This window comes from Egretta garzetta, unplaced genomic scaffold (genome assembly GCF_000687185.1).
Source record: "Egretta garzetta isolate BGI_Z169 unplaced genomic scaffold, ASM68718v1 scaffold56, whole genome shotgun sequence".
Taxonomy (NCBI): domain Eukaryota; kingdom Metazoa; phylum Chordata; class Aves; order Pelecaniformes; family Ardeidae; genus Egretta; species Egretta garzetta.
Window position 1 is genome coordinate 3,445,595 of NW_009260182.1, and position 20,262 is coordinate 3,465,856.

At 40.0% G+C, this 20,262-nt stretch overlaps 1 protein-coding gene across 1 annotated transcript in view; it reads left to right on the forward strand.

Moving 5' to 3' along the window:
* The first annotated feature begins 118 nt into the window (after nucleotides 1-118).
* The window catches only part of DLG5 (discs large MAGUK scaffold protein 5), a 108,164-nt gene continuing 88,020 nt past the window's right edge, over nucleotides 119-20,262 (forward strand). The window contains exon 1 of the mRNA XM_035897393.1: nucleotides 119-190. Coding sequence (XP_035753286.1) covers nucleotides 119-190 — 72 coding nt within the window. The remainder of the gene's footprint in view (nucleotides 191-20,262) is intronic.

Consider the following 20,262-nt stretch of genomic DNA (forward strand, 5'->3'; position numbering starts at 1 on the left):
GCCGGCCCCCGAGGGGTTTTCCTCCCCGGAGCTCCTCTGGGGCCGCCGGCGGTGTTACGCAGTCGCTTCTTGACCGGGCAAAACCGTGAGGCTCACCCCCCGCAGCCAGTCTGCCGGCATGGGCTGGCTGGCAGGACTCCGGCAGATGTGCGTTTGGATAAATATTGCAACTGTTCTTCTCCGGACAAACGTATGTTTGTCTGAGGCTATGCGACCGTAACTCTTCTCGGTGGTTAGGACAGGAAAACAATTGATTTAACTGGAAAGCCAAACGAGAAGAATTTGCGTGTAAACCTCCTCCTCAACTAAGTTGGGCTTTGACCCACAGGTCTTCCCTGATTCTCCTCCTTCCAAAACAAGCCACAGTCTACTTTTTTTATTTGGACAATACCAGGCTTTCAAATAGTGATAAAAAAGCTGTGTTGATAATACACAAGGCCTTGCAAGTGCAGCTGTGTTTCTAGATGAGGAATAGACTTACATTGGTAATTTTGTATTATAGATTACAGATAAAGAATATGCAGTTGTCCAAGTGATGTGTGAGTATTCTCTTCCACCGTGTGTCTGAGTTGACTGATTCAGAAATGCGGGGTCTCTGGTTTTGTTTCCAGATTTGGCAGTTGCAGGGTGACTACCTGTTTACATAAGGAACTGCACCGGGAGGTCTTCCTGGCTCTTATAAACTATACCATTTCTTTAAGAAAATAAGACCCTTTAAGAGCTGCTTCCATCTGGAAAATAGTGCTTGCATGTGCAGTTGTACCATGTACTCTGCCCTTTCGTGAATTATGCTGTTGATGCTAGGAGTTTGGTGAACAGAAAAAAATGCGTGAGGATCTTATGTTTTGTTTTATATCGGTGTGTTATAGCGTATGGCCTTTTCTAATGGCTATATGGCAGGACCTCACAGGATGGGGAAAAATGGACTGCACAATAGACCTCAACACTTCTAACATTATGTGGTTTGACATCAATAGGAGATGAGGGCACTCGCTGCCTTTCAGAATGGGACCCACGATGTTTTTGTATGATCAGATTAATGCTCGGTCTTGCCTTGTTGAGAAGATGCAGTAACGGTACTGGGCTACTAACATTTCCCAGCCTTAAAAACAAAGGTGGAAAACATGAATGGCAGGCACAAACGAAGTAGGCGTTTGGTATAGTAATACTCCTTATTTTTAAAACACAAGTCGGAATTGCAAAGTGTCTCGCAACACTGAGCTCTCAAGGGAAAAGTAGTTTTGACTGGCAAAATGAACTATATCCTCCTTGACTGAATGCGTTCATGAGGCTAATCTGAGTTAAATTAACATCTTTTTTGGGAATGATGTTCCTTTGACGTGGTGGGGTTTAAAATTTTATTGCTTTTATTTATCATTAGTAATAAAGAGCTAATTTTGAGAGTTACGGTTTTCTTTCCCTTGCGATAAACGTTTACAAATTAGTACCCAGGAAATCGCTAACAGTGAACTTAAGAATAAACCCTCATGCACATCGGAAGGTAAGCGACCCGAGCCTTCAAACACCGATGTATACGTTGCAACTGTACTCGCCTGAGGAGGTCTCATGGTCACTAGCCATGAGGCTGCTTGTGGGCCCACCGAACGCCTCTGAAAAATCCTGGTCTATGTGTGATTTTGTCCTGGATGTGTTATGCGAAGAGTTAATGTTTGAACATAACCGTGGTAGAAGGGTTCTTGTTTGAACCTGTATTCAGGTGTAATTGGGTTTTACTCGAATATCTCCCTGTAGGAAGTCTGACCCCCCATCTGCTCTTCTCCTGCCGTTTAGGGGTGTTACTCCTTTTCGCTGGAGATGCTGAGGGCTGATGAGTCAAGTTGCTTTTTGTGCTTTGGGTGTAGGAGCAAACTGTAAACACGGTAGCACGGAGAACTGTGGGATTCTGTATTTAAAATACTTGAGTGAAACAGTCCTCAGCGTATATTACGTAAAATGCCTCTCTTAAAGGGGAAGAAAATATCTTAAACACCTCTTTAATTGGACCTATCCAGCTGAATTAATTTTTAAGTATATGAAAAAAATGATAGTTTACAGTGATACACTTCATTTTAGTATTGTTTGGAAGAGGAGCCTAATGTAACGTACATCCCCTGAATGCTTATTGGAGGTGAAAATTATTTACAACCAGTGTCTTGTAGTGGTGTTTGCTAGTTTCTTGTTCCAGTGTGCTGCTGTGGCGGGGGAAATGGGAGGGTAAGCAGCAACATAATTTTGTGCAAAGCTGCGGAATTCGACCTGCAGTCTGCTCACTGCACTGGCACGAGTGATTTTTTTTTTTTTTTTTTTTTCCCCTTTCCATTTTCCCTTACACGATGCGTACCATTACTTTGTGGTTTACTTTGCGTTTTTTTTCCCCTCCTCATTTTAAGTATCGCCTCCTATTCGACCTTAAAGGTGGTGCGTAAACTCAGATGGAAACTCAGGCTGTTACTTATATCAACAGTTCTTGTGGCTGGCTGGACAATGTGGAGCTGACACTTTTTCGAAGTGTTTATCTACCCAACACGGAGGGAAGTAAACAGCTGGTCTGGCTGCTAAAGAGAAAGAGCAGGGGTCCTAGTAACGGCCGAAAGACTTCCAGTTTGGCTAACTCTGTCTTTACAAGGAGCTTGCTCTTCTTTGTAGAGTTTCCCCCGGTTCAGTCCCCATTTAAGCATATTTCTTCTCTGTAGCAGCTTGTAACTGCTCGTTTTAAACCTAAAGCTGTATAGTGGTTTGTGGATGACAGTTTCTCCAGTAAAATGTGTATTTTTTTAAGCTTATTTTGTTTCTAATTTAAGAGTGGTGCGCCTAACAGTGTTAGTAAACAGAGTGCAAAATCTAACAGCAGGCTACCTTCTGTCAAAGCAGAAGCTGAACCAAGTGCGAGCTGCTCTGTTTCACTTAGTCATGCTCAGAGACTTTAGTTGTTCCTTGAGCAAGACCTTCGATTACTACGTAATGCTTTTGTGTAAGTGTTCTGTGAGAAGTTGGCTCTGTCCATGTGAAAGTGACTGGCTGATTTAAAATCTCCCAGTACTTTGCACAGGGACTAATTCTTTAAGTAGTGTGCCAAGTGCTTTTATTTATTTATTTTGGGGTAAACTGATGGATTATTATTAAATACTTGATTTGGCAAATTACCTCCTTCATGCATGCGAGAAATCCTGTATCCTGATAGAATAACATACCCCTTCTAATGGGGGAATGAATGACTTCTGAGAATTGGGTTCTCTCTTACAGATCTTGCTAAGCAGATAGTATTTCATTCTTCTAGTTGATACAGTGTGAATTTTGTGACATAAAATGTGTCCAAGACAAGAATACGGTGGAAGAGACTTCATTGTGACAAGTACTATTAAAGATGTATTTTCTTTTAAGTGTAATTGAAGGGCCAGAAGAGAAATCTAACGAAACTACGTAGTCTTTAGACTGCTTCAGATAATGTAGAGCTTTGTGTTTGCATTTTTTGGATATTAAAGAAGTAGTAAAAAGGTGGGTTTTGTTGTCAAGCTTGGAATTTGAGATGAACTTCTGGGGCTACAAAGGTGCTCCTAGCGCTTTATCCTCAAGCTGACTAGACTGTTGAACTTGAAAAGCTTCACTGCTGGTTTCACAATTGTTAAACTTCTGGGTTCACAGTTTCCTTTTACATTAGCAGTTAAGTCTCCTACTTTTCGGTACCCATACAGCTGCAATCAGTGAGTGTGTGTCTGTAAGCTTAACCACAAATGGCTTTTTTTCCTGTAAGGATTTAGCACCATTTTGGATTTTAAAAGCAGGGCATGTTGGGCTTCAGAGATGTTTTATTTAACAGTTTCAAGATCGGAATTTAAGTTTTAAAACGTCAAAATTTAAAATTCCAAATGGATTGCATTTTTAAAAAGGTCTTTGGGCGTCAAGAAGGAAAGGAGGAGGATGGTTGTAAATTGACTTTGGAAGTTTTCATTCTATTATTTAATAAGACTTATTTTTCTAACTGTGTTTGGTCAGAGATCAAGTGTTAATTTCCAGTCCAAAAAGTAAATGTGGGCATTTATAGGAGTAGGAAAAAGTTAGAATTCAAACTTTTATAGCTTTTTAGAGGGATTATATAAACTTCCTCCCTCTGCTTTATAAAAAAAGGAGCGAGTTGTTTCAGACAATACTGGATTTGAAGTTGGAAAGTTTGCTTTCAAACATTGCAAAGTCTTTCAGCATATTTAAAAACAAACACAAGAGGCAAGCTCTGTAGGCATGAGTTTAGGAGATGGAGAGCTGGGACCCACTTCTCTTGCTGGCAGCACTGAGGAGACCCACAAGGTGAGGCACCAGTAATGCCAGGGTTGTCCCCGAGGAGCTGGGAGTGTGACTGCTTGGGGCTGGTGTTGGGGCTTCCGCCTTGTGCCCCCTCTTCCCTGTCCCCCACTAAGTGTTGACTGGTCCCCACAAAATGTTGGCTGGTGACCGGCGAGAGGAGCTCATGAGCAGGAGTGAGAACTTGGGCTAGCGAGGAGCCGAGAGCCTGGATGGAGGAAGGGTGTGAGATGTGGAGGTGGGGTGCGGTGTCCTGTAGGAGCAAGCGAGAAGAAAGGGGGGCTCAGGAGGCTGCGGGGTGAGGTAGGGGGAGAAGGCAGTAGAAGTGCTTGGAGATGAGAAATAATGCTGGAAACGTGCGTTCCCTGGAAAAGGAGAGAGGAGAGATTGTAAAAGCGTAATTTACTGACTCGAGGACTGAACTGACAATTTTGTAATTAAGTACAATTTACACTCCCTTCCGTCGCTGAAAATTGAAGAGTGGGAGAAGTAGAGCAGTATGTCTGGGTTTTTCCAGACCTGTTATTAGCTCCCAGGGTAGCTTCGCAAGCCTTGTTACAGGATTTCTTAAACTGTGCAGATGAAAAAGCAGGCAGTGTTCAGAAGTCACATTAGGAGAAGTACAGGTCTTGGGCAGCGCTGAGCGGTAATTAAACATGATAAAATACCCAGTGCTAGTTTTGCAGTACCTGTGTCTTCTGATGATCTCAGATTCGTGGTATCTCTTGGAATTGCCAGGCTAAAAAAAAATGCAGGAAGTTTCTGGCAAGTGTCTGGAGGGGTATTCCCAAGGAAATGTCTAATAATAAGTGAATGGAAGCAGGCTGTCAATCTCAAAGAAGGAAATGTGCATTTTAGTAGTTCTCAATTGCATTTCTGCTGTGCTCAGGGACGGGGCGGGAAGAAAGCTGGCCACAGTAAACTCATGGGGACATCGTTTTCATCAGTGTAAAATGAATAATAATAATTTTTTTGTGGTATCAGTGCATACAGCTGTCAAGTTGCTTTGGACACACACAGGACTTGGTGTCTTACGAAATTACAGGAAAAAAAGGGAGACTGATACAGTTTTGAAGGGCTCTTTTAGCTTGTTACTTCTATGAGTATCCTGAAATAGAAGCATGCTTTTCACTTTCAGACATGATCGGTAAGAAAAGCCAACAGCTTTCTGTATTTTGCTCCTTATATACTTGTTAAAGCTAAAGATTGCCTGTGTCAGAGGTTTCAGATCTTTAGCTTGATTTAACTACCGTTCTCGGTCTCATTGTCTTGTAGCTTTAACCAGTGTTGGTTGCTGTGAGTTTTTCAGACCTCTGGTCTAGATATTGAAGACCACAGCCACCACATGGTGGGCAATCCAGTTCCATTAGCAGCTTACAATTTGAACTAAGTTGGATTTTTTTTTTTTCCCTTTGCTGCTTGCTTTTACCGCTTTCTAGTCTTTCCTTTGTTTTCAATTTGCTGCTTAGCTTTCCTTGCTCTTTATCTTTCTCCCTTTAGTCCTACTTGTTATTCCAATTATTATTTTATGGCATAACCATTCCTTATTCAAAACCCTGGTCATTAGAAAGATACCAGTAAGTCTTGATAAATTCCTTCTACTTTTCACTTTTTTTTTTCCTAACAGTTTCTTATGCTGTAAAATCTCAAGGACAGAGGTTTCATCTTTCAGAGCTGTTTGGTCCCCAGCACATTTTGGGTGTTACAGTGTGAGGCAATTAGTTCCTGGTTTGGTTTTTTTTTTTAATACTTTAAAATGCTGTACATACAATAAAGCTAAAACATTTCCTTATGTAAAGTGTTCATAGTATTGATCGAGATGGAAAAACTTGTTAATGCATATAACGTTCCATGAAAAGAGCTGTGGTAATGAAGTTGAGGCATCTAGGCTTCTGTGACTTTCCAAATTATATTGAGCAGTCAATGCTGAAACATTATTTGTGACCTTCAAGGCGCAAGTCACTGGCTGCTTTTTTGTGAACCAGTGATAATTTAGAACAGAATCATTCTGATGTTGGAGATGGGAATGTTGCACTGACTGAGCTTTGGCCTGAGGCTAACCGATACTTTTCTAATGAAAGCATAAAATAAGGGTTCTGTCACCTGAAGAGATGAGCGTTGCTAGAACATCTTGAATGTTGGGGCCTAGCTCATTCAAAATTGTCATATTTTGGGATTTCTCAGTGTTACTCTGATATATAGTTCTTGTCAATGCAAGACAGAATTACTGAGATGTTGAAGGAGGCCCAAAGTACTATAGCTTAGAAACCAGTTCAAAATACCTGGCACACAATGTTTGCTGTATAGTCGGTATATTTTTATGCTTGCCATAGGCTGTGGTGCACCGGCAGGTGTGTTGATGGTCACAGGTGGTAATACCAGCATCCCTTGCTGTTGTAGCTAACAAATAAGGTTAAATTTGGGAAGTCCTGTTGTACGCTGTTGTGCAGGAGGAGTCTGATCTTTGCAGGCTTGAGAAACTGGTGATAGCAGGCGGCGTACCTGGAATTGATGGATCTTGAAGAAGCTGATGGAAGCACTTGGCCGCTTCGGGTGAATGCTTCAGGATATTTTTCTTGACAATGTATGATTACTGGGCAATACTTAATAGAACTGGAAAGCCCTTCTTACCCAAACTAGTGCCAGGGGAAGTTAAGAGCAGGCCATTTTATATACATAACCCCCACCACCTTCTTCCTCACAACTTCTAAAGCCTCCGATTTCACAATTCCTGGGTTGAGTTGCTCAGCAGTTTGCTTGTTCACAGCATTAATTAGTTTGTTCTGGAGAGCTGCTGTTTGTATTTTAGATTTTTTTTTTTTTTTTTTTTTTTTGACTTGGCTGCTAAAGGAACTGAATTTTAAGTAGGCCATATTACCCTGTTTCAGAAGCTCTACAGACATGCAGCTGGCCTGTAGCTGGAGAAAGCAAGCAAGTGAGAATGTAAAACCAGTAAGTGTTTCAGCTGGAGAGCTGGGGGGATTGGGTAAAGAAGGGAGGTCTAAGGGTTGTTTTTTGGCAGACTTTCTACATAATGGACAATTTACTGTGTATTCAGATGATAAACCAAGAAATTCTCATCCCCCCACCCCCAAACCCACTGTTCTTTAAACTTATTTCAAAGTAGCTTTCCTAAAAATCCAGTAGGGAGCATGCCTTGTGACAACTTTCTTGCCTCTTACGCCCCCTTTCCTTTCACCTTGGCTTTTTATTCTACCTGAACATAATTGCTGATTCATGAACGTGCTTACTATTCATGTACTTACCTTCCAGCATGTGAGTAATCCCCGTTTATAGGCATCAGGCTAGGCATGTGCAAGTGTTGGCAGGATCCAGGCCGTGCCTACTAAGCTCTTTCGATCAGACACTGTCTTCAGTAAAGTACCACTTGTACGCTGGGGCCTCAGTACGTGAGGCTGATGGCTCTTTGCTTCTCAGTACTGCTCAAAATGGAATCTGTGTAGGAAAATGTAGCTGTAGTATAAGTTGATGTATTTTCCCTGAGGAATGATGGAAAATGTAGTTGGAATTCTGGACTCATGTGGTGCCATGAGCTATGTCCTGCTGATGTTGGTGCACCAAAATCCTTGCTTTCCAAATATATTCTTTCTTTCCGACACAGAGAGGCCAGCAGATATGTGTCTACATGGTTTCCTTGAAAAGCATCAGAACTTTTGGATTGGGGAAATAAAGCTGGTGTGGTAAATATCCTTATCAAAATTACCAAATATGGCTGCTAAATTGCTACACAGATGTTCATGTGTTATTTTAATAAGCATAAAATGATATTTATCTCCTTTATTGTTTCTGCATCTCATTTGTATTTGTTTTTCTTGTGGGTAGCTTTCTCCCATTGCATGCTTTTGTGAAAAATGAACTCTAGGAAGAGATAGTGTTAAGACTTGGGTAACTACATGGCCTTGCTCTTTCGGAGCACTTAAATAACTTCAGGTTGTCTTCCTCATTTACGATCTTCTTGCAGAAAGAGGGCTTGATTGAGTTGTTAGGAGCTCTTCAACTAGAAGTTGACAGGAGATTGACAGGTATGGTTTTAGTGACTTCTTTCAGGAAAGCTTCTTGTTAGGCAGTTTTAAATTTCTCTTAAGCACTTTATACATGATCTTGTGAACAATTGCAATGATTTTTAAGGTCCACTTTGCATTAAGATTATGATGATGATCTGTTTTTCAGGTGGTGTGCAAGTGAGTGTGTGTTTAATGGTGGTAAAACCAGGTTATCTAAGGGTTTTCTTTGAGGCTATATGCATCACCACTATGAAAATATTCAGGTATTAACTTCACTTCTTAATCTTTAAAATAATCGTGAATGTCCAGTCTGGTTTTTCCCTTCTGAGTGCTTTTATGAGAGGGAGTGATGTTATTTGAGAGCCAGCCTGCTTAACCTTTAATTGAAGACGGGGTGTGTTGTATTTTTAACAATTTGCTCTTTCGGTTCATTAAAGGCCATTTGGCTTAAGGAGGTGTGGTTAAAAATAATATAAAAACTTAAGTCTTAAACAAAACAAAACAAAAAAAAAACCCAAACAAAAAAAACCCCTAAACAAGCCTTAAACAGCAGTAGGCTTTCCCTTAGAATTGGTCAGCTGGCTGTTTGTTGTCATCAGCTGCTCCATGGTGTAGTTCTTGAGTTGGGCTGGACTCGGAATGAGTAGGTACAATCTGAATGTTAGAAATCACAAAATAACAAAAAGCAGTAGTAAACTCCCTCAAAATCACAAAAGCGGTGTTCTCAAGAGGGAATACACTTTCAGTTATATTGTTTTCCCTTTAAAGCATTGGTATTTTTTTTCCCCTTTTAACAGAAAGCAGTATGAAAAATATAACTTTCTTGTTCAACCTCTTTCCTGCTTTCTGTGGCCATGGTCCTTGGGATGCTCAGAGTGCCTGTTTGTTTCCTCTTTATTTAGATATGGTGCAACAGCTTTCCTTTGATGCTCTGCCAGCACGCAGGCAGCCTTTGCTTTTTTTGCTGGAGAAAATGTAAGTTTCCAAGGTTTCTAGTTGCCATTAGGGCATATTAGGAAAGGAGGCTTTCTGTAAGATGCATTGACTACTTCTTGAGGTTAAGGGTCTGTTTAGTCTGCCTTAAGGGGTTAAAAAAAAAAAAATGCCAACCCATTGAGTAATGCCAGGCTGACTTAGGTATAAACTGCAGACTTGAACTTTGATATATTTAGTGAGTTATTTTTCTAAATTGCTGGCCTTGAAAATGTGTAGGCCAGCACTTTAAGGTACACTACACTAGCTCATAATTCAAATATATTCATCTGTTACCCTAGTTCATGAACCTTCCTTGTTTTTCTGGCATCTTTGCAGTAGGCGGGAGTATTTTGTGAGCTGCATTGCTGCGAGTGGCAGAGCAGTGTTTTGACTGACCCGTAGAATGTTTCTTGATAACGCTGAGAAGTAGTTTCTGATACTGGGGTTAGAGATACTTTCTGCCTTGGCTTTCTAGGACTTGGTAGGATATCAAGAGTATTGGTATTAATACATAAATCAGTAAATACATGAAGGAAATCTTCCTCTGGCAAGGCTGGTGACAGTCCTGTTCTGTACAGCGTTGTTAGGCTGAAACCTGTGTGTAATGTGTGCTGGACTGGAAGAAAACACTGTGTAAATATTAAGCTGTTTTTCTGACTCGGCTGAGTTTATCTTCAGTGATATGCTGTGCATACATGACTTGCGTAAAATTTCATTTGCCAGGGAGTATCCCATTATATTGTCCAGAATGTCAAATCTCAATTTAATTTTAGAGCCAACTATAGCAAATTCATTAAGTGCTGCAAAAAGCCAGGTTATTATTATGGTTTTGGTACTGAACTTTTACTCTTTTGGGGCCCCTGATTTCCTTCTTTCCAGTGATAACTGGAATGTGGAGGCAGACTGGTGCAGCTGTAAGGATTGCAGCATGGCTATTACCTGGCTATGGTGATGAGCAGTTTACTGTGCTGTATAGTGTGCTCTTGCGTAAGGAAATTCAGGGTGCTATGCTGCGTGTTGCTCAGCATCTCTGGAAAGTTAAGTTCTTTTTTAATTCTTCTGCATCCCTGCATTGCAACAGTGCAGTGTCGAGTTTGTTGGTTTTGCTGTGAATCTGTTCAGCTTTCTCACGAACACACAAGCCAGACCGTATCTCAGGGTTGTAGTAGCTGATGTAGGGAATCCACGTAAAATGTTCTGTGAATTCGTCTCATCAAATGTATTTATGTGTCTATGTTTATGCATGGAAATTTTTAATATGTGCTGCTTTAGTAATGAAAAACACTTTTTGGGGGGAGAAATTTTTATATTGAAAGTAGGTGAGACTTCCAAAGACCTGTTCTCTCATCAAAATTATTTAGCTTATTCCTACAATGTATTTAAAAGAAGAATAAAGGAAAAAAAAAAAGAACCCCAAATTAATGTTTTGCTGAAGTATGGTTACATACATTATCATTATTGTGTAAGACATGAACCCACAATAATCACTAAGACCCTTTTATAGCACATTGTGGTGAAATAATAGCCTGTGAAAGATAATAAATTTGCCATTGCTAGAGCTTCCCTGGTCTTTATGCCAACAAGAGGAGGTGGCTTTGGATTATTGGGGCTTCAGGATTTCTGATGTTGTAGATCAGATCATGAGATCTTGGCCTTTGATTTAATACCAAATAATATCAGATGTTGGATGGTATCCATGTATTATTTAGAATTCTGAATATTAAAACCATGTTCTTTTCTAGATTTGTTTCAGAAAATCACCGAGAGTGTGCTTCATTTTCTTAATGATTTCAACAGAACTTCGTTAGCTTATGGAGGGGAGTCTCATTTGGCCGGTTAATCTCTGTTCTCTATTTTCTGCTGTCCTCATGCGTTTTTCAGTTTGCACGGGGTGCATTGTGAAGATGGGCTTCTTGGCTTTCATGACCGAGCACTGGGTATCCTTTCACGATGGTGGTGTTAGGGGACCTGTTACGTATATGCACTAATGCACACACACACATGAACTTGTACATCTGAAAAGGTCATGAAATGAATATGCTGTATTAAACAAGATTAAAGAAATCACTTAAAACTACAGAATTTTAAGCTAAATGTATTTTTTTGTGGTGTTCTCCCTGCCCCTCTCAGCAGTGTGATCTAAATAGACCTTACAATTATGGGAAGATATTGTATAACATTGTTAACTGAAGAACCCGGGAGCCACTTCTGTCATCCCCACTTCTGCTTTGTAGAAGATAAGCATGTAAGAAAGCGCGAATAGGACAAATAACTCTGCAGTCTCTTAAGAGGTAGCCTTATGTTAATGACTTTTTTTAGTGAGACTCAAAAAGAATAAAGATCAATTAGCTTTTTTCAAAATTAAATAAATTCTGATTTGAATAAATTACATAAAACACAGATGTCCAGTGTTTATGTTGTGAAGTTATTCTGGATGGCAAAGTTGTTCTGAGCACTTGTAAATAAAGGTAATCAATAGGTCTGGCACCTTGGGAAGTTGTAGCGAAGTATCTGTGCCTTTGGCTGCTGGGTTGCAAGGTACACACCAGTGGCTAGGCTTTTCCAGAAAGGACTTCTGAAAGTTCTTGAAGAACGAAACTTGTTCTTGAGTTGTGTTATGGTGGACAAAAGTGATTTAGGGAAGTTAGATTTTCTGCTCCAACAGTTGTTTTTTGGAGGGTTTGTTGTTGTTTCGTGTGTGGGGTTTTTTTGGTGGTTTTGGGTTGGTTTTTTTTGTTTTTTTTTTTTTAAATTAAGTGCATTATAAATAAGTACCTCTGCAGCCTTCTGAACACAAAACTAAGGTTTGTCAAAATGCTTATTTGTGTCACAGGTCTTACTGAAATTGTGTGGGTTTTTTTTAAACTTCAAAGCGTTTTGTGAGTTTTTAATAGATTTATTAGCATAATGAAATATAAAATTTTCCCTATAACCTTTCTCAGCTTAAGAATAGAGTTTAAATACAGTAACTTCAAGTCCTTGAAAGTGTTGTTTTATTGTCTCTCTCGGATATAGTGCATATCTGCATTTTAGGCTGGAAGTGACCTGAGTCTTCCAGACAGCTCTGTGCTCACCGAGAGCTTCATTAAGAGTGAACCTGCTAATGTTGAAGCTAAGAGTGCTCATTTCATGCTAGTATAAGAAACAATTTCAGCTTCAAACAGTCCTCCTAAAAAAAATAGCCTTTTAGAGGGAAATTTCTTTTGCCAACCACCTTCTGTATAATTTCATTTCAGCCATTTTGTGGCTGGCTAAGCTGAGCGTCCAGCATTACTGATGTTAACTGTTCTGCCTTAGTTTCCTAGTGCAAAAATTGGGAATAAATATTGCGGAGGTGTGAGAATGCTGTTAATGGAATGACCACCTGTGAAGGACTCATGGACTTGTGCCATGGAGAAGAGGGAAAATGATGCGTGTTGAGAGCAGGATGTGAATAATGTATCGTTAATAAAGCATGAGGCAACTCATCACAAGGACTCGAGATGAAAATCAGGCTGAGTTCTGTAAAGGGAAAAAAATAGATCACGGGTAATTATATGTGCGTGCTTAAGCCCTGAGCTTGTTTGCAGAGCTAGGTGACCTTGTGTAGGCTTGGATTGTGGGGAGGATTTAACACTTTTCAACCTGCCTTACAACTCAGGTGGTCCAGGAGCTCTAGGCCAGAGGAGAGTGTGCCAGCCAGCCTGGGCTTGGGATCTCTCTGCTTTATAGCATGGATGGAGTCATGATGAGCATCTCAGTGATTTAGGGCCGAGAGGTGCAGTGGGTGGCAAACTTCTTGAACTTTCTTTGCAATGGCGATTGTGAGCATTCCCTGTTTGCTTTGATACGAAGTCAATCAAGTTAGTGGAGATTATCATCACCACTAGTTAGAGTTGGCTTGAAGAATTCCTTGCCACATATAAGAAAAGTTTAAAAAAGCTTGTTGTGTGTGTTTTTTTTTTTTTCCCAGTACTGTTGCAGTGGTTGCCACTCTAGCAAAATACATCTGTTTTTGGCATATGAGTTTGAACACAAAAATTAAAGGTCAGGATGTTTGTTGAGCTGAAGTCCAGGGCTTGGGCATGGCCAGATATGCAGTGATCCATAATTGAAAATTTATATGAATACCCTTAACTCTAGTGTATTCTTAAATTCATCAATTCATGACCCCGAAGTTAAGAATTTGCCTCTGAACACTTTACCAGATTTGACTTCCATTACAGGCTATTTTGTGATTACTTTTTCAACTACTATTTAAAACTCATACAAAAAGCCCTTTGCAGTGCATGGGAGATGTCGTTGGTTTCCCCAGCTTGGGTGGGATAACCGTGGTAAAGGGGTTAGTGCAAATTTACTGATTATCTTTGCTGCTACTTTCAGATATGCAAATGGTTCATATACGATGACGGAACGTGAATTGACTGCATTATACGAAGACATTCTTTTTTTGCTCTGCTCAAGTGCTACTTGCAGATCTGAAATGGGAATGTATTAACTTTTAAAATGTGCAATGTTAATACTGTTTTCAGACACTAAGCAGAAAACGTGTTCATGGGTTTGCAGTTAGTGAAAAATGTCAAACTAGATGTCATATGCCTTGCTACTGGATGTTCCTCTTTGCCGATGCTGTAAGAAAATGGCAAATTACAGAAATATAGTTGAGTTATAGTTGCTATACTGTGTTTAGACATGGAATTGAAAAATTTGACTTCTGAGTGAAGATGTCCGTTCACTTTCATGTGAAAAGTTGATTCTTAGGTCACACAGGGCATTTTTGTCTCTCCTCTTGAAACTGGCAAAAATTGCTCATTTCCATGAATGCATGGATTATAGTGACAGTAACAAATTGAAGACTTTTGGAGAGGGTTTCTGTCATTCGGAGGAAACTAATATGTGAATGTGGATACTGTGTCAGAGCAGATCCTGCATTACGAAAACATAAATGACTCGCCAAGTTACATCTTATTTTTCTTAGAATTTATATTCAAAGTTACATTTTTTCAACGATTAATCTCACTTCACAGGTTCAGAAGGGTGGTAAAATGCAGTTTTACAGTTGCAGAGGTTTGAAGCAGAGAAGGGAGGAGTTCATCCTAAAGGACAGAAATGAAGCTGGGAATGCAATACCTACTCCAGTGCTCTGCTAGACAGTGCGGCCCACAGAAATAGGGGTGCAATTGTCATTATTTTCAAAATTAGTGCCTTAAAATACATGATGCAGACTAAAGCTTTAATATTGAAGTGCTGTGACTGTATCACAGTAGCTGCGTCTCCCTGGTATATTTTGACAAAAATAGCCTACCACCCAGTACAAAGAAGAAATACAGGAAAGCCTGCAACCTCTCCCAGTGGCTTACTGCTGATGGACTTTGTAATTACATCTGTCTAACTCCATCTGTACCCTGCTCGGCTAGAGGTTGGATTTAAGATTAATTGTATGAAGAGGATCCTGGCTTACAGCTGTATCTTAATTAGAATTCACAATCCACTTTACATGAAAATATCTGAAAACTCTGTCCTAAAAGAAAATGCCCCTGATTATAGGGCAAATGAAAACATTTTGATCTTTCTTTTTTTGTAATTTGGGAATAACTTAAACATATATAAATATATTCCCATGCCATCTGGTTTATTTGTCTCTTCATCTTACTCTTGGCTTCTGTCATCTTGCTTATTGCTCTTTGCCTTTTTAATTAGTAGGAAAAAGCAAGTAGAAATGACTTTTCTGTAATCACAGTAACATTTCAAAGATTATTGAATGCTATGAAAAATAGTGCTTTTCTACGTTTTGAGTTTTACTGCTGTTCAACATAGCTCTGGTACTGATATGAATATACTAATGCCCTTTGAGTTGGGTGTATAATATTTTACTTAGTGTAATTAATCACTTTTTTCTGGAAAATTATAATGTTTTTCAGAAATAAGTAGTTCAGTTCTTGAATTGCAATACTAAGGTTGAACTGTGATGTTGTTGCATTTAACTCTTATGTTCTGATGGTGTCCTGGCTGAAATGGATCTGTTTCGAAAAGCTGTGATTTGGAATTATTTAATTAAATGTGCAGGAGTTAACATTTACCATATTCTGGGAACTGTCAGGATGCGGTCTGGTGAAGACTGATAGAGAAATTCTGTCTGTTCTAATGATTTGGGTAAGAGGAGAAAAAGAAGGAAAATATACACTTGGCTTTTATTTGGGTTAATTTAATCTCAAGTGCTGCAATGTCATTATAGAACTAGTGGTTTTGGTTTTGGTAGTGGGGTTTTTTTAACTCTAAAAACAGTGTTTTGGACCCAAGAGATTTTCTTCAGGTGGAGTGCGTTTCAATAAGATAACCTCTTATGTTTTGGAGGGGGGGAAAAAAAAAACAAACAACAAAACCAAAAACCCAACCAAAAAAAAAAAAACAAACCAAAAAACGGGAGGGGGAAGGGGGGCTGGGGGAAGTCCTAAAGACCCTCCTTAAACAGCATCACTTAAAAGGTTCAGTTAAGTTTAACAAGGCCCATAAGCATATGCTCCTCTTAAAGCAAGAGAACACTTCCTCTCTTGGGTTTTATAATGGTGTTGCTGCTTGTATGATTTCAGATGATTAAGTATGACCCTAATGTTGTTAAACCAATGCCCGAGTTCCTGATACGACGATTTGCAAACAAAATTTGCTTTCTCATCGTGTCAGCTGCATTCCTGTTTGGCAGCATTTGGAAGCTAAACACCCTAGCTTGGGTGCTTCCTTGCTCCAGTTGAAGATCCTGCAGGGGAATGACCTTACATGTGAAAGAAGATGCTGGACTGAAGGAAAAGCATGAAAATATTTTTCAAATCTCAGGGTTTCTGTATTTTTACTTGAAACTTTGTATTAAACACTGGAATCGTGGGATAATAATTTTTAAAGTTCCCTTGAAAATTAGGAAAATGAAGTTGCTTTTCACCCAAGATATAATGTAGATTTTGAAAACATGAAAATATGCAGGTTTGTATACTGATTGCAAGTGTTACCAACTTTGTTTTCCTATTTGTTGTTTCAAAATGCCATTCATAGCACCACCTTCTTGCACATTTTGCCATTTGATCGCAGTCTCCTCCACAAGGTCTGCGTTTTGCCACAGAAGGAAAATAAGTCCAAGTAGCTGTGATGCTCAGGGTGTTTTACAGCTGGCCAGGGGTGGTTGCTGTGAACCCCCTTGTACAAGCCTGTGTGAAGGCCTGCCGTAAGGCTGCGTGACTTGGGTATGTGACTGCTCAGAGTAGCTGACTCGAGCTAATCTCTGATTAGCAAGTGATTTTTAGCATTACTGCAGCCATGCTAAGAGTTAGTGAAGAAGTAAGAAATCTGATCTCATTTTTCACTACTGGATCATCTAAGAACTTTATTTCTTTCTTTGATTGAAATATTGGTAGGGTAAAGAGGGGTGTTGACGTCTTAGCCCTATTTTTGCTCGCTTCAGGTCTGTCTTTAGCAGTTTTGCTTGCACGTTTGGAACGGGTGGTTAAGAGGGGAAGTTGTGTCTTGGGGAGCAGCGTTATGGGGAGAGGAAATGGTCCTTCTGGGACAGAGCCGTGGGATATGAGCAGCCGAGAAGGGCAGTGCCGGGTGGTGGGATAGATGGCGTTGGCACTGGCAGCGTCTTTAACAGAGAAGAAAGCACAACTGCATTTCTTTCTGAGGAGCTATGTCTTGAATTGTTGCTTATAGCATATATACAAAACTGAGGAGCTTTACTTTGTGCTGCTTATACTTTCTGAAGGGAATGTTGTATTTGTTGCTGCAACTTGAGTGTCTTTGGCAATAGGGTGTCTTCGCTAATTATTCCACGGTTGCTCACCCCCTTCCTCATCAGCATCTCACTAACATGGTTACCTGGATCTTTAAGAGAAAGAACCATGGTATCTATCCTTTCCAGACTAAAATTATGCTAGATGTATGTTAAAGCTACTTAGCTCATCTCAGGAACTGCACTTCAGTTTTGCAGTAAGCTTTATCCAGAAAAAAAACAGTGATGTTATTTCCATAACACAATGTTATTTTCCTAGATTTGGGGGGAACCTGAAGGTCAGTTTTGCAAAGAAGCTAATAAGATGGCTTTATAAAGGGGTTGTACTAAAATTCATCTGTGAGTGACCCCTTAAAGCTTTATAACTCTACACCAACACATCCTAATTGTCTGCTTGGGTCACAGCCAGCCTTTGTTGTCCCACAGACCAGCCTGGGGTACTGGGCCAACTGGTTCAGCTGCCGCCCTGGGGCTGGCCTAGAACAACAGCCCTTTGTTGTGGGCCGGGCTGGTTGCGCTGCGTAAGGACCAGGGAGGCCGCCGGGCAGGCTTGGGTTGGCTTGTGCTTCCGAAAGGCCTGCGGTTTGCATTACGCGGCCCCTAGTAGCACAAAGGCCAGGACATATTGGTGGTTTTGTTTGGGTTTGGCTGTGGAGGTGTCTGCTCTGTGCTATATGCGCAGCTTGTAGGCCCTGAAATACGACCGTATTTCCTGGGGGGGTTAGCAGGCTTAGGCTTTTCAATCCGGGTTCTTGCAGGTATTCCACTTACGTTTTAGTTGATACCAGTGATGTTTCTTGTAAAAGCTTACTAGGAGGTTTGGGCTGGGGTTTTCTTTTTTTTTTTTTTTTTTTTTTTTTGCTTGGGTTTGCGTTTTGTTTTTGTTTTTTAACTGCTTCTCTTCAGCAACTCTTGGACAAAGACTCATCTGTAGTTAAAACTAATTTTAGGATGCCTCCTCCAGACCTGCATGGATAAATGTTCTGGTATCGAGAACAAAATTTTAAACAGAAAAATGCTGATACGTACATGCTGTCTTGTAATTCCAAGGCTTTGGAAAACTAATAATTTGGGTTGTTATGGAGATGTTGCTTTATAAGAATACTACCTTGCCAGGAAGCACATGAAGTATGTTGAAACTGTATCTAAACTGATCTGCATGCAGGACATGAATTTGTGTTGCATTTATTCAGACATTGCTCCTGGGATTGTTAGTGCTGATTTTGTATCTTCTTGCTACTTTAATACAAGCACATTCTGCAGCTTGACTAATAGAGGACCAGTAATACTTGGTTGCTCAGTGTAAATAACTATAATTTCTTTAGGTCCACCCCTTCACCCCCTCCTCCAGCATTAACTGATATTTTTAAATCATAGGGACTAAGATAAATAGTTTGTTTGATACATATGCATAGAATATATACTGGTCCATGTACAGTGCTTGGAAAAGTAGTATGGCTGGTTCTAATAACACTTCCCTTGTGCTTTTTTGATCATTTGCTGTTGTGATTTTTTTTTTCCCCAGCTTGCATTAACTCAAGCTTAAGGCTTATTTCATTTTTATGAGCACTTGCTTGCTGATTTCACTTATCCCAAAAGCAGTGCTGAAGAGTGCAACAAACGCATTATTGCTATAACATAGTAAAAATAATGAAAATCAAGTGTTATGCAGGCAGCACCTGAAACCAGGTGATAATGACTATGGTTATGAAGCAAACTTGTCTGGCTTTAATCAGAGACCTGTTTGCAGAACACAGACTTGATGAGGGAGACAATAGCAATGTGATAATGACAAAGCTTTGCTGGGTTGGGAGGGCTTGGGAGCAGCATATATGAGATACCGTCTGTATGATCAACCTGTAATCCGTGGAGGCGAGGGGGAAGATGAGTTGGAAGAGGGCAAAAGCAGAAATGCATTACTGTAGAGCTGCGCTGAAAGGTATTGGAAAGTTGAGTGGTTGCACTGGTGCTGAGTATCTTTGTGGGCTCTGTCGCTCTTCTTTTGGTTTTCTGCTTGGTTGTGGAAAGGAAATGGAAAACCTGAAAGATGTGCAATAATGGTTCTTTTTTTCTTTTATAATTCCTTTATGCTACTCTTCTTTCTTTCTGAGGGGTTTGATTATAGCACTGATCCTCACCTTGAACAGCGGGTTGTTTTATTTCAGCCATTCTTTGCAGTAGTTTGGCTGTAAAATACAGAAAGTTGCTGTTTACAAGCAAAACCAGGTTGAAATAAATTGCCAAAATTCCTTTAAAGAAGGAAAATCATTTTTACTGGCAAATCTAACAGTCTGATGTCCAATCTAGCCATTACCATATCCGGTTCCTGGTAAGAATTGTGCAGTTCAGAGAAATGAAACATTCTGAGACCAAAATCAGGCTTTTCGGGTGGTTTGACTGTGGTAGCGTCATAACCCACTTCCCTCTTTCAGGTTCAGTAGTATGAGAAGCTCTAAAGCTGGAGTCCCAACCACGCGGGCTTCCTGTGGTTGGTTGGAGACTGATTAAAAGCCACACAATGGGGGAAGAGAATTCTTTTTGCCTTCAAAGAAAATTATTTGGGTGGTTTTTTTTTTTTTTTTTTTTTTCCCCTTTCCCCACATAGGATATATGTGTTGTAGCCATATATGTGCTATGGAATAATTGCTTCTTGAGCCATATTACCTTTTTAGCTTTGTGCAGAACCTGTAGCAGGCAATCTTGGTACATTTCTTTTCAGATCTTGCCTTGGTTCCTACACAGCCAGCTTTTCTAGACACAAACCATTAAATGATTTCTGGTGACAGATCAGCAATAGCTAAAATGACTTGCTGAAAAATTTTCAAGAACACCATTGATCTGCATGGGTCTCATAGCGAAAGGAAAGGTCCTTCCAAGTGTGAAGTTGAAGTTCTGGATGTGCAAGTGTGATGTATCAATTTATAACTTCTTCCATTTATAATCACGTATAGAGGATGTAGTCTTGCTAGTAGCTGAGACTGAAAACCCAAGGCATTACAAAGCTGGCTTTTGACAACTAGGGCTTTCTACAAATAACTTCTATATATGAAAAGGAAGGTCTTCCTAATCATGATCCTCAGATGTGGTGTTTTCATTTCTGTATCCTCCCCAATTTTTTTCATTCTTTGTTTTAAAGGCCTTGTGGAAATTTTTCTGGAAAAAAGCAGGGGGCTTTGTATTGCTGGTGTTGTTTGTAATGAAGTCTTGAGT